This window comes from Colletotrichum higginsianum, chromosome 4, assembly GCF_001672515.1.
Source record: "Colletotrichum higginsianum IMI 349063 chromosome 4, whole genome shotgun sequence".
NCBI classification, from domain to species: Eukaryota; Fungi; Ascomycota; class Sordariomycetes; order Glomerellales; family Glomerellaceae; genus Colletotrichum; species Colletotrichum higginsianum.
In genome coordinates this window covers 833,950-847,342 of record NC_030957.1, presented here as the reverse complement: position 1 = coordinate 847,342, position 13,393 = coordinate 833,950, and the positions used below count along the sequence as shown (strand labels likewise).

At 52.5% G+C, this 13,393-nt stretch overlaps 3 protein-coding genes across 3 annotated transcripts; 2 read left to right on the top strand and 1 right to left on the bottom strand.

Annotated features, from left to right (window-relative positions):
- Window positions 1–1,546: 1,546 nt before the first annotated feature.
- On the bottom strand, window positions 1,547–2,647 carry CH63R_05586 (Short-chain dehydrogenase; the record flags this gene model as incomplete). Its single annotated transcript, XM_018300561.1, has 5 exons — window positions 1,547–1,734; window positions 1,801–2,117; window positions 2,207–2,313; window positions 2,382–2,540; window positions 2,606–2,647. The coding sequence occupies 5 exons, from the start codon at window positions 2,645–2,647 to the stop codon at window positions 1,547–1,549; spliced, it is 813 nt and encodes a 270-aa protein (XP_018158411.1).
- Window positions 2,648–3,315: 668 nt separating this feature from the next.
- Window positions 3,316–5,100, top strand: CH63R_05585 (Zinc-finger transcription factor; the record flags this gene model as incomplete). The annotated part of the gene is made up of 4 exons (XM_018300560.1): window positions 3,316–3,385; window positions 3,490–3,819; window positions 3,884–4,161; window positions 4,243–5,100. 4 exons carry the CDS (start codon window positions 3,316–3,318, stop codon window positions 5,098–5,100), a joined length of 1,536 nt encoding a protein of 511 aa, XP_018158410.1.
- A 6,347-nt stretch (window positions 5,101–11,447) lies between these two features.
- On the top strand, window positions 11,448–12,703 carry CH63R_05584 (Subtilase; the record flags this gene model as incomplete). Its single annotated transcript, XM_018300559.1, has 2 exons — window positions 11,448–11,750; window positions 11,810–12,703. The coding sequence occupies 2 exons, from the start codon at window positions 11,448–11,450 to the stop codon at window positions 12,701–12,703; spliced, it is 1,197 nt and encodes a 398-aa protein (XP_018158409.1).
- Between the last annotated feature and the right edge of the window lie 690 nt (window positions 12,704–13,393).

The following is a 13,393-nucleotide window of genomic DNA, read 5'->3' as shown; positions in this document are numbered from 1 at the left end:
GTCAATAACTCGTTCAAGAATCACTGTTTCTTCTAGCTCAGTCATCTTCATTGATTTCGATCGCGTTTCTTGTCGTGGTAGTCGTCCGATGCGTCGGTAGTTAAGGGTTGAGAATGGGATCTTGTAGATAGAGGCTGCTTTTCGTACGGATAGTTTTGGGTCTTTTTGGATAGCTTTAAGTGCAAGAATAATGCGGCTTTCATTTGAGGAGGATTCCATAGTCGTGCGTAGAGGAAAGTTGTTGTAAGGAGGAAAGGTAAGAAAGAAGGGGAAAGTGATCCGCTCACTATGTTGATCCGCTCACTATGCATGTACATTAAACTGAAAGTAAAAGTGTCAGGTAATTGCAAAATAGCAGGTATACACTGATTCATACCCCCTGTTTCCAGCTCACTCCACCGAGGTTGTGACACTCTACAAGATTTTGTGATTTATTATGTTTTAGCTGAATTCCAGGAGGTTTTGTAGGATATCTCTGCGTTCTGGTTTTCTTGTGTTCATGGTGACTAGAATGCCGATGTCTGCTTGTTGTGAAGTTGTGCAATAATACTTAGACTGCACCAAACGCCGAGTCGAACGCAAGAACGCACAGGCTACGACTAGGATAGACTAAGGTGCTTTGCCAAAGCGGTCACTCTGAAGTTCACACAGGACGACTAGGGTAGACGCACTCGTTTGCAGTCTAAAGATTGGGAAACTTGGCTTTTGGATCCTAAAGCCAAGCTTCGAAGTTGGTCAGACTTCGCATGGCACTGTACTTTTGACGGCAACTTATTGTCAGCGGAGCCGGACTTTCAGAAGTATCCCCTGTTGTGATGTCTTCTCTGGATTCTGATACGTCCCGATGCTTCCGAGGCTTCCGTCACCTCCGTACAGAAGTGTGAGTTCGTTGAGCTCGTTGGAACCGAACCTGCGACCTCCGGAGGCTCGGGAGTGATCTAGCCCCGAGCACGGTGGTCAATCCGGCGCGGGGCTTTATGGAAATCCGAGTAATGGGGCTGGTAAGGCACATATTCGACGGCGGCCAGCAGGCCCACCTTTGGATACATCACTGCAACAACAGCATGGTTATCACGACATCGAACATCACGTGCAGTGCCCTTTGCGACCGAAAAATAGTTACTGTGAAGAAATATCTTTCTAAACAGAGCTTCTTGGATAGAAAGCGCTGGAGGTAAGGCATGATAAACTAGACAGACCAAAACAAAAGGACTTCTCTTCCTCGACGGGCTCAAACTAAGGCATACAAAACTCCAAATAAATATCATGATCAGATAAAATATTGTGGAAGGCCAGCTGGCGCAGCAAGAGGCAGCTCTAAATAGGGAGCGAAATATTCGTCTGGATCGCTGGCGGTATGCCTACATACAAGTCAACTTCGACAGGAAGTGCTACGCGCAGCTTTGGCTTTCCAAGCCGTCAAGATCGAGAACACAAGCACAATAATAGCTGTATTCGAGTTTGAGGATAGATCAGTACGGAGAGATGACTTTGGGTGAGAACACTCAGGTTTCACGGGTCCGCGTTATATCCCCTGCTCCCCAGCTCACAGCCATCTCTTAGAGCCCAGGTGAGAAATGTAGGCACCTCCACGACCGTTCTCGAGGCTTGATTCGTAGATGACCTTCATAACGTCGTTGACGGAGTCCTCCGGAGCCCGGGAGCCTGCACCGGGCGCATACTCATTGAAAATCGCAGCTACCTTCTGAGCACCCTCCAACTGGTCTGGCTGCACTGTACAGGGTGTCAGTCAAGTGTACTCAGGGGGGGAGGGTATTTCATTCGAATGCGTCAACTCACAGTTGCTGTTGTGCCCCGTTTCGACCATCCCGGGACAGATGCCCATGAACAGCACCCCGTCCGCGGCGTACTGGGCGTGGAACTTGCTGACGGCGATGTTCACGGCTCCCTTGCTGATGGAATAGGGGGCGCTGTTGTAGAGCCGGTACTGGTTGATCAAGTCGATGTCCGCCATGCCCGAGCTGAGGGTGATGACCTTCTTGACGTCACCCTGGAGGACAAGCGGGGTATAAAGGTTAAAAAGGTGGACGATACCGACGACGTTGACCTTGAAAGACTGCAAGAGGTCGTCCTCGAGCTTTGTGGGGTTCTCTCCCCTGTATTATTTGGCTTGTTAGCGGATGCTGACTGACTGAAGTATCTCACATGACATATTGTGAGTGATAGACTACTGGGAGGCTCTCACAGTTTTCCAATGGGCTCGAAGGCCTGCCAGTCTGAGATGTAGGCTGCATTAGCGATGATGTAGTCGAGCTTGCCGCCGGTGATCTGTGACACAATATCGACGGATTTCTGTGGCAGCTGAGTTAGACTTTTCTTTTTGCCAAAGCCAGTCATGGTGACATTGGTGGATCACGTACCTTGATGCTGTCGTAGCTTGCCATTTCGACCTCGACAATGTGAATGTTGGACCGGCTCCCAAGCTCGTCGGCAATCTTCTTCTCGACGGATGCCTTGTCGCGGACGGTGCCGATGATGGTATTGTTGGGGTCATCCGAGATCTTGCGGAGGAACGCCCACTGTTCGGGTGACTGTCAGCACTTCGCTTCTAGACGAGCTAGAGAAGTAGTCTGTAGACACATACACCAATGCCACGGTTCACACCAGTTACGAGGTAAGAAGGCATGTTGTAAAGTCTTGCAATGGTTTTCGATTGGGTGGTTTGGAAAGAAGTTTTCTGCCTTCAGCTTCAACGAATTTCTGCAATGAAAGTTTTGGTTGATGGCGACCGTCTCGAGTGATGGTTGTTGATGGTTGTTGACTTGTTCGCATTGAGAGACTTGTGTATTAAATACACGTTTGGCATTCGACTTCGGTCCACGTGTCCACGACGCAACGGCCTTTGGCCAACGTAGTTCTGGTAATTCTGATTGTTAATCCTTTGGAACCTCACAGAGGATGTCGCAAAAAGTTGCTTGAGATCAGCATTTTCAATGTGGCTACCTAGGCGTGACCCCGTCATGCATGACAGTCTTCGCAAAAAGATGCCATTGCACAGGTGAGAGCTCCGAGACCATCTCGATGCGGGCTGATGGTCTTGCAACATGATTGGCTACTTTCGTGAATCCATTGGGGTTGGCATCTCGCAAAAAGTTGCAGACGAACTTCTCAAGCCGAATACTGCCTAGCGCACTCGCTCTGGAAGATGACATGCATAACGCACGTCGCTTAGAAATCAAGGCACGTTAGTCATGTCGCAAAGAGCAACTTTCTGCGAGATGATATCGTGAACAGAAGCCATGTTGCATGACCGGCTGGCAATAGTTAATGCCACCAAGTAACATGGGAGGCACGATGAAGAATCAGGATGCCAGGCGGGACACAGCCCCAGTCCTGAAGAAGAAACGATGCGGAACTTGCATAGGTACGCACATCGAACGCGGGCACCCCGCCCCGTCCGTCATATTCCCTGCTCTTCAGTGGTGAGAGACAACGGATGTACTGACTTGACTTCGCTCACCGTCGTAGATCGTAAAATCAGCTGCGACCGCCGGTATCCGCAATGCTCCAGTTGCGTCCGGTCGAACCGGGCCTGCCAGGGCTACGGGCTCCGTCTGTCCTGGCCCAGGGACGACGACCGGAAACGCCTGATCATCAGCCGGAATCAGTCACCGATGAAAAACGGTCGCAGAAATGACTTTTCCTCGGGCTCTTTCCACATGATCAACGCGACGACATGGGATATCGAGATACATCACCACCTAGCCTCCCCACATGGTGCTCTCCCAGCTTTGCGATACTCGCTATCGTGGTCAGTATCCGGGCTCTCCGCAACAGAAAGGGACCTTTTCCAATTTTGTATGCCCGTCTTCGACGAGTCTAGATGTCGATTTTTCAAAAAGCTGATATAGTCATCTTGTAGTTGAGCAGAAGATAGCTTTCAAGCTATCGAGCTTCAGTAATCAACCGCTCGGGCAGACTCTGCTCCGGCTCGCCTCTCTGGACGGCTCCGCTGCTAGCGTTGCGTTGCGACGCGCTTTAATGGCGGTTTCGTCCCAGTACCGCTACGGGTCAGGGTTGAGGGCGGAAGAACTGAAGCTATCTGCCATCCACGCTCTGTCAGCCTCGGCGGCGGGAGGGATCCAGTCGCAAAGCGCCGTTCAGCATGTAGCAGCAGGAATGGTTCTCTGCATGTTCGAGGTTCGTTTCGTGATCCATGTTGGAGACGCTAATAAACTTGGGAACCTCAGACCCAGGCACCGTACTAACTTCTATCTTTAGACTCAGAAAAGCTCGTCTTCCTCAAATCAGTGGCTTTGTTACCTGTACTCTGCATGGCGAGTGATCGAAGGCGTCTCATTGGAGACGTTTGGCAGAGTCGCTGAGGGACCCATCATGTTGGAATGGGCTTACTATCACGAAGTGATGGCGCGTTTCAGCCTACGACACTGGAGATATCCTGAAATTGTGATGCCAGGTCGCCCTGTATGCCCAAGTGAATCAAAGACATACCTACCGGGAGACGGAGACTGGTGGTATACCGCCACTGGAATAATCCAATGGCAAAGGCCTATGGAGCACCAACAGATGTTTGAGCCCCTCCATCTTCTATCAGAAGTCGCTGCCGAGGTCCTTCCATCGACAGATCCCGCAAGTCACACAGAAAAATACAAGGGCAGAATTGCGCAACTGAAGAGACGAGCCCGGGATCTCGAGGTACCAACGCCATCGGACCCCAGGATACAACGCGCCGCCGCGAAGGCAGAGGTCTTCCGAGCCTCGACACTTGTTTACCTAAGCCGCGCTACGAATTCGGATCTGATCAGGCCGTCGGAACTTTGTCTTCTGGTAGACAGAAGCTTGTCCCTCATGCAACACATGAGCCCCTGCGAACGTCCGCTGCCCCTACTCATTCTCGGCTGCGAGGCGCGGACCGACGTCGAGAGGCTTCGCGTTCTGGACCTGGTATCCAGCACAGAGAACACACCCCCGGACCGAGAGCTCCATTACATCAGGATATTGCTGCATGCCCTGTGGACGCAGGACGATCTGCATGCAGAGGATAATGTGGAGCCTGATTACATGGAAAAGCTGTCGGTCGTTTTCTCAGCTAGCAGCCTGCTTCCGCATTTTGGTTGAGAGTGGACGAACAGGCATACCAGCCTATATGAATAGGTCTGGAGGGTTGTTGTGAAGGCTATACTGAACGCCTGATCAGAAGTTCGAGGATTGTTCGAATTAATCATTGTTAAGCCTGATATAGTCCAGTCTTCTTCGTCGTAGGTTTACCTTTTCCAAATCTTTGCTGCATTTACTACCGCTGGATCTGTCTTCATTTCTGCTTTGTGGGTGCTCAAAACATATATTGACATGACATCCTTTCCACGACCAGTCGGTTCTTCCTTTCTGGGTCTAAATTCCAAAAATGACGTATGTCTTCGTCAAAATAAGACAATTCCTGACTAGAAAGCTCAACAGTCGAGATGGTCCAAAGGAAAATAGGCAAGCTTCACTTTGCCATGTTTCAGTATGCGTTCAAGTGAATGGAACAAATAGTTTAAATAAGGCTGATCGGAATCAAAATAACAGGAATTAGTTAGTGGGTTTTACTTCCACGCCAGTTTCCCAGTGAATTGTTCAAATGACTGACCTCCCTCCATCACGTGCACTTTCCTATGCACAGGTTGATGAACGCTAAGGTGAGGCAGACTTTCCTATTGTCAGTCACCGTGAAGGATCGAAAGTATTCTATCTTGGTTATAAATACAAACAACTCAGGATATCACACATTCATTTCCCGGAACTGAAATAATCCATCATATGCATCAGTTGGTTTGTGTAGATAGTTGTCTCTGGCAACAGAGAATATGGAACATCATTATCCTCGCTAGCGGGACTGCGTCAGTTGAACCTCTCGGTAGAGGGGGGCCCAGACTATTTCGATCTCCTACAGCCAACTAACTGTTGCCATTATCACTGCTACATTAGTACTCTGCGGCAGCAAAATTAATACATTAGCTAACATTAAGTTGACTGACGCGTTTACTGGTCCAAAAAGTTGTGTCAGAAGCCTTAAAGGGTTGTACGTTATGGAAAACATTTATCATCTTGGACGTTGGAAAGGTGTGACGAGGCCCGGGCAGCTAACTGACACACCAAGACTGGCAGAGTCAGCAAAAGTACCTGTCGGGCTAGCGTCGTAGCACGTTGCAAGAAGGTGGACTTGATGATTCCAACTTGCATTCGATTCACAGGTCAACCACGCCATTTTGGTACCATCTACAATTCACTTCGAGAATCGTGACATAAGTCACTGTGATTGAAATTCGTCAGTGCAGGCAGTGAATAGAGGCCAGTTCTAGGGGGTTTGTGAACCACGGACAGGTCTCGGCCTCGAATCTTGTATAAGAGGGTGACTTCGAGTACATTTTCCGCTATGGAGTTGAAGGTTTTGTAACGCACAAGTTTTTGGGAACATTTGACTGATTATTTCATTCCACCTCGATCTGACGCCAGGCATCCATCCGTTCCAACAAAATCAGACCTAATACGCAACCGTTCAAAATCTTATTTCGGACACCTTGATCATGTGCCAAATATCTTACATAGTCGGCGAGTATTCTTGCAGTCGCGTCGGGCTATTCAGCCGGTTCGAAAGGTGTCAAGCGGCCAGGAACCGAGGGATCGGGTGCCCAAGAGAACACACCGATCACGTGTGGGTTGACGGTGTCTTGACCAGCCAAGACCCGTGCTCCGAATGCATCGGCTACGGATTAGCCAGGAGAAGCGTGATTTACCGCTATGGGGAAGCTCGCCACGGCCGCCAATTCTATCATCACGGGGAAGCTCGCAACGAGCAGCAAGGACATGGAAACGAACAACTTCAAATTGAGTGGCCCGGGGACGTTGGTGTATAGGGGATCTTTTGCCAAAGGGGTTGCCGCAAGGGAGTCTGACGAATGCAACACAGAAAAGTCCCGAGACTTCAGAGAGTGTCACAGTCAGAAGTGGCAGGTGGATAACATTGGTCATATTTCAGGTCGCTCGCTGAAGTAACGCAATCAGCTTGAAAGATGACGAGGGGGCACTCTGTATTGATTTCTTTGGCGACGATATATCAACGCAGGACGTCTTACAATTGATCCTTGTCAATCAAATGTGGGATGATTCTACATCTATACAAATGGATGAAGAAGATGAAGTGTCACCACTTTGGGCTCCTATGAGACATGTAGCGCAACTTGTATTGGCGGGACGCCCTCGGAGCGTCTTTCGTGTTACCCTCTCACGGTGTCGCTCGGCATCAGCCCGGAGAAATGCGTCGGATGTACAGAGGGGCTAGAGCGGATCATGAGTCGGGGTTTTGTTCATTTGATGGATCCAATTTGTCTATGCAATATCTTTGGCTGTCGTTACACGACTCGATAGGCGTGAGACGATAACTGTCCATTTTCCAGAGACGCTCATCTACAGAAAATAGCGCTATGTGTAACTAGCGGACGAAAAGATGTGGTAGTGGGCTTAGAACGACCCGATAAGTCGCCCGCTTAAGTGAACGACAAAATGACTCGAAAGGCACTAACGTAGCTATTTGGTTCTGGACGTTTCAATGCAACATGACTAGCTGAGTGTCTCGAAGGGAAAGTGGGTTGTGAACAATCCAGCCCCCTTGAAGAGCCAACCTTGGCAAAAGTATGTTGTAACGGCGAGACATAAGAGCTGAAGATCCTTGACGGAGTCGGAAGCCAAGCATTGGCGGGACGATTGAGTGCCGGCCGTTCCTGGATGAATTTGACGACTTGTATCGGGTGAGCGAGGTTCAGGCCAGACTACGCAAAGTATGCCGCCATCACGGCAGAGGAGGGCGTGATGAATGCGAATCGGCTGCAGGCCGTTTCCAGAAGGTCAGGAGCGCCCAATTTCAGCCTTGGGTTGTCCGGGTCCGAGCCTCGTCCTGACAACCACCTCCTTCTTTAGGAAAGCGGCGATGTCGTGGCACGTCCGTCAACGGGGCGACATCCGATGGATAGCTGACGCAAGATCAAGCCGTTGGAACCTCTGCAACGGCAAGCATACTAAGCTGAGTTTGTGTGACATTGCTATCCCGACAAAGGTGCAGGCGCTGCTGTCGAGGCCTGCTAGGCGATGTGTCCCAAGACTGCAACAGGAAGGCCGACAACTTGTGTAGCGCATACGAGATATTGGCCGACAGAGATCCCGGGAGGAGACAAGAAGCGTTGAGCATCATTTGAGATATTGAAAAGGAAATATTGGGCAAGGATGCATGCAACACGACGAAGAGAAGAGCAGGTCTGTTGAACCAGTCAGCGGCCACCCCACGCCAAGCTGGGTTCTCGGCAGCGATGCGGCCCTTCCAAGGTCCAAGGATGCCGATTCTTTGCGGCGGGGTTGACCGGGGCTGAGATGGAGAGGCTTCCGCTAAGGCTTTTTGCGTCCTCCAGATGAGATGTGGCGTCTTCCCCTCTCCTTGTCTCATTCTCCATGTCTCGACTGCGTGGTTGGTCGCCTGCAGTGGGAGACGGTTCTGGAAGGAGGCTAGAATGGCGGGCTAGGCACTAAAGCCTGGCCCCGGGGTGATGAGAGGCTATCTGGGAGACGTCGAAGTAGCCAAAGCAGAATAAGAGTATGGAGAGTAGTGTGTAGAGAGAGACATCACAACAGCAAAAGGCGGAGAATGAAGCAGATTGGGCCTTGGGCTTGGCTGGGCTGGTAGTGGTCTGGATTGAGTTCCATAGCAGAGCAAGCTTCGTTTGCAGGGATCCCTGCTCTTGTCAGCTTCGCTGCTTCGCTGGAGGGGAAGGGACCCACTACCTTATCACGTTGCAGGTGCTTTCTCACTGCGCTCAGACCACTTAGTGCACCTTCCGGACGGATACTGCCCACTTTCCGACGGGAAATCCGGTATGGCCCGCCCGGCCGAGTGGATACCGGACGGTACGTACTGCTACGCTCTCAGCATGTGACTGACTAGGTGGACGAGATAATCATCCTTCCTTGCCATGAGCCGCCTCAATTACCAACTCGAGCGCCAAAGGAATCCACAGAAAGGAACATCTTGGATGAATCTGCTGACCGGGGGTGTTTTTCGCTTTCGTGTCCAAGGCCAAGAGAACCAGAGCGAGAAGAGATCTCAACAGGCATGTCTCGGCCGACCTCGTTCTGTTCTCCGACCCACTGAACAAAGAAGCGCGGGGGGGCTGCTGATGCTGACTACGTCCAAGACAGGTGCTAGCCTGGGATGTTGGTTCAGGAACCATAAGCGGTTCCCCCAGCGCCATCCATCCACTAAGTCCGCCGCGAGAGTTTGGCGTGTTCGCTTCTTCGCCCAACTTGCGTCCACGATACTCTTCTGGCTCAGCCCTCAGTTTTAGTATGTTCAAGCCATCGCCGGCCAGCGGCTGCCGATAGATCGTGTCTTGCCAGTCCAATTACGGTATTTAGAGTTTCAAGAGGGAAAAAAAAGATACATAGGTTGTTGGGATGACGAAAGAGGCTGCAGCCTCCGCTATGCGCTTCTTGGTTCAGGAACTCTGGTCGTCTGGTCTTGGACTGAATGGCCGAGGAGGCCCTGGCGCTGCCGCTTTTGACTCGCCCCACATGCATAGGCATAAGCTCCCGGAACGGAACAGCACCTTTCTCCCCTCGCATTGCAACATTATTACTGCCCTGCTTGCATCGTCAGGCAAGAAACAACAGCAACGGCGTTTGTGCGGGGCGCCTGGGTCCCACAAACAACAACGTCGGCCAATAGTTTGTGAGCTGCAAGCTACCGCCTGCGGCTGGCCTGCCGCTCTTGAGTCCCCCATAGTTATACACCTACGACAGGTCAACAGATGGACACACCTTAGTAGCAGGGGTGACATCGCGGCGCTTCGTACATTTCACAGCTGCCATGACGACTGATTCGCCATCTTCTGCGCATTTCTCATCATGAACAGGCCGGGGTGACTTGTTGCACCTTCGGTTTAGCCCCCAAACCCATAAAAGCATACCATCCTACATAGATCGCCGACTGTCACCCTCCGCGGCCTACGTCCAAAAGCGGAAGGCGAGATACCTCAACTGGGGTTACATCGCTTTCATGCGCAAGGATCAAACCCATCCCTCCCCGGAGAACCACGGCCGCTACACCTCGGAGTCCCCAAGCTAACGCCTCCAACTCGCTAGTCCAGCTGAACTAGGGGAGCCGGATGTTGTTGGACATGGGGTATGGCAGAGGCACCGTACTCACTGATATCTAGCAGGGGTTAAGATAGCTCCCGATAGGTAGGGAGGCCGTCATTGTTAACCCAAAAACCACCACACCTACTGTCTGAAGCAGCGTCACCAGCTACTTGTCGTCTAGGTCCTGGCCTTCAGACAAAAAATGGACATTCACTCATCATGTTTTTCGACAGGGGCTCTGAATGCACGGCGGAAATTCATTGGGGCACCATATCATGCATAAACCAGCCTGGCACACATGGGATGGTAAAATCTGCTGGATGTCGAGGCAACTGCCTGATGCTCAACGGGCTGACCGTGGGTTTCCCATTTTGTCTTGTCGGTCGATCTGGCCTTGTAGACATCTGGTTTCTATGTCTCACCCGGGGGTGACATTTTGCCAATGCCCCGTCCAACTACCGGTGGTTGTGCCGCAAGATCTCCGCTTCAACGGCAAGTCTGTACCTGGTCCAGCGAAGGCCCTGTCTGTGTGGTCAAGTCTCACCCCGCTGGACGCATATCTTTTGAACCGAACAGTCCTCTTGTGCATCATTGGTTCACCACCCAGACCGTGGCGACCACGCCCCCAGACGCCAGCAAGATTCCTCTTCTGCACCAATCTTCGAGGGCTGCTTCGCGGCCCTCAGATAGCCTCGTTGCATTGCCAAGCCGACCTAGCATCCCTCCCACCTCGCGCATCTCGCCGCGTCACCAACGTTCGTTGTTAATCAACTTCCTCTTTTCGACTGAGGTGCACGAGCTTTCAATATGGTCGGTTTATGTCGCCACATGGCGCAATTGGTACTCTCCTTCCCCTTTCCGCATCGGCTTATCAGGACGGACCTGTCTTGTCCAATGTTACAGCTATCGCAACCACTCTCTCTGCCCGTTGGAAGGATGTATCAGGTTTTTTTTTGCCGCCATTGAGATTCTTCTGGCTTTGTACCGAGTCCGCGGTTGTGGCTGGCATCTAGACATGAGCCAAGATCGTGTACGTACTAGCTCTCAAAGAACGCCCCTGAACTCTGTCTGCGAGCGGCGACAAAGACAGCCCCGAGGACCTGGACGATCCAGCCACGTCCAGGTCGTGGGGGAAGAACCATGCTCAAACCTCATCAAGCACGATGTGCGAGACCCAGGGAAAAGATATATAACATTCCTGGATATCCTGCGATAATTCTGTCTCTTTCCCTCTTCACTCACTCACCACTCCTCTTCACACAATCCCAACTCCCTGCTCCTCGGTTCACTAGTCAGGCGCAATGGTCGGCTTCAAACACTTCGCCATGCTCGCGGCCGCGGCCTGCGCCATGGCCGCTCCCACCCCCCAGACCGAGACTACAGTCCAGACTGCTGCGGACAACAGCTACATCATCACCCTCAAGGACAACCTCGGCCTCACGAGCCTCACTTCCCACCTGGCCTGGCTCACCGGCGTCCAGGCCCTCAGCCTCGACAAGCGCCAGTTCACCGGAACTGAGCGTACTTACTCCTTTGGCGGCTTCCGCGCATACTCTGGAAAGTTCGACGATGCCACCATCCAGCTCATCAAGAACTCTCCCGATGTATGAAACCGCGCTCTCTCAAAAACTCTTGACCAACCCTCCTGACCTCATGTGAACAGGTTGCCAGCGTTGAGCGTGACCAGATCTGGACTCTGTCCGCCATCGCGACCCAGTCCGGCGCCCCCTGGGGTCTGGGAACCATCTCCCACCGCACCTCCGGGTCTACGCAGTACGTCTACGACGACCGCGCCGGCTCTGGCACCTACGCCTACGTCGTCGACTCGGGCATCAACACGGCCCACACCAACTTCGGCGGCCGCGCCTCGCTCGGCTACAACGCCGCCGGTGGTGCCCACACCGACACCCTCGGTCACGGCACCCACGTCGCCGGCACCATCGGCTCGACGACGTACGGCGTCGCCAAGCTGACGTCCCTCATCTCCGTCAAGGTCTTCGTCGGCAACTCGGCCTCCACCTCGGTCATTCTTGCCGGCTACAACTGGGCCGTCAACGACATCACCAGCAAGGGCCGCGCCTCCAAGTCCGTCATCAACATGTCCCTCGGCGGCCCTGTCTCGTCCGCCTGGACGACGGCCATCAACTCGGCCTACACCTCCGGCGTCACCACCGTTGTCGCCGCCGGCAACGAGGCCCAGAACGCCGCGAACGTGTCCCCTGCCAGCGCGGCCAACGCCATCACCGTTGGCGCCATCACCAGCACCTGGGCCATCGCCTCCTACTCCAACTACGGCGCCGTTCTCGACATCTTCGCCCCCGGCAGCTCCATCCTGTCCACCTGGATCGGTTCCACCACCGCCACCAACACCATCTCCGGTACCTCCATGGCTTCCCCCCACGTCGCCGGCCTCGTCAACTACCTTCAGTCCGTCGAGGGCCTGGCCACGCCCGCCCTCATCGTCGCCCGCCTCAAGGCCCTCGGCACGCCCAACAAGATCACCGGCACCCTCAACGGCAGCCCCAACCTCATCGCCTACAACGGCGCCGGTGCGTAAGCGAGCCTGTTTGATAAGCTGTCAAGCGACTAAGGAAAGAAAATGGGCAGGCAGGGGATTGGGAGACGTTCTGTCACTTGCCGGCCCAAGACTCTATTTGCCCACTGTTCATATGAGGGGAGTTGGGAGCCCCCTTATCCCGGGCGAGTGAACGAGCCTCCCCCATTACGACGGAATGAGAGAGTTGTTTATAAGCCTTCGCTGCCTCGGGATCGAAACCCCGGCATTCCCCTATTTTGAGATTTTTCTGCCATTTATTTACTAGGAAGAGGGTACATTCTATTGGATAAAATAAACTTGATGCATCATGAACTTCTTTTTCTCGCTCATCGCTGTTCTTGATGTGAAGTTGAGGACCAACATGGGGGGTATGGAGATCGTTTTTGCTTGGCGGTCTTAGCAGATACTTCGCAGAGTTGCATTCGCATCCGCCTGCATTGCCGGGGACCACAACGCTTGGCGGCCCCCCCAAGCCTCCATCTCGTATTCCGATCTGCCACGGGGTTTCTCGCCTCTTTTGGCCGAAGAGTGGAGATGCATTCTTCGGTCTTTTTGGTGGTTGGTTGGTGCCAAGTGGTAAGTTAAGGGGGTTGTTTATGAAGTTGGGGAACGACCCGAAGGATTTAAATGTAGAATTGAAAACAAACCGAACAACTGGGTCACAATTAAGCAGGGGTATTTTGGATCTAC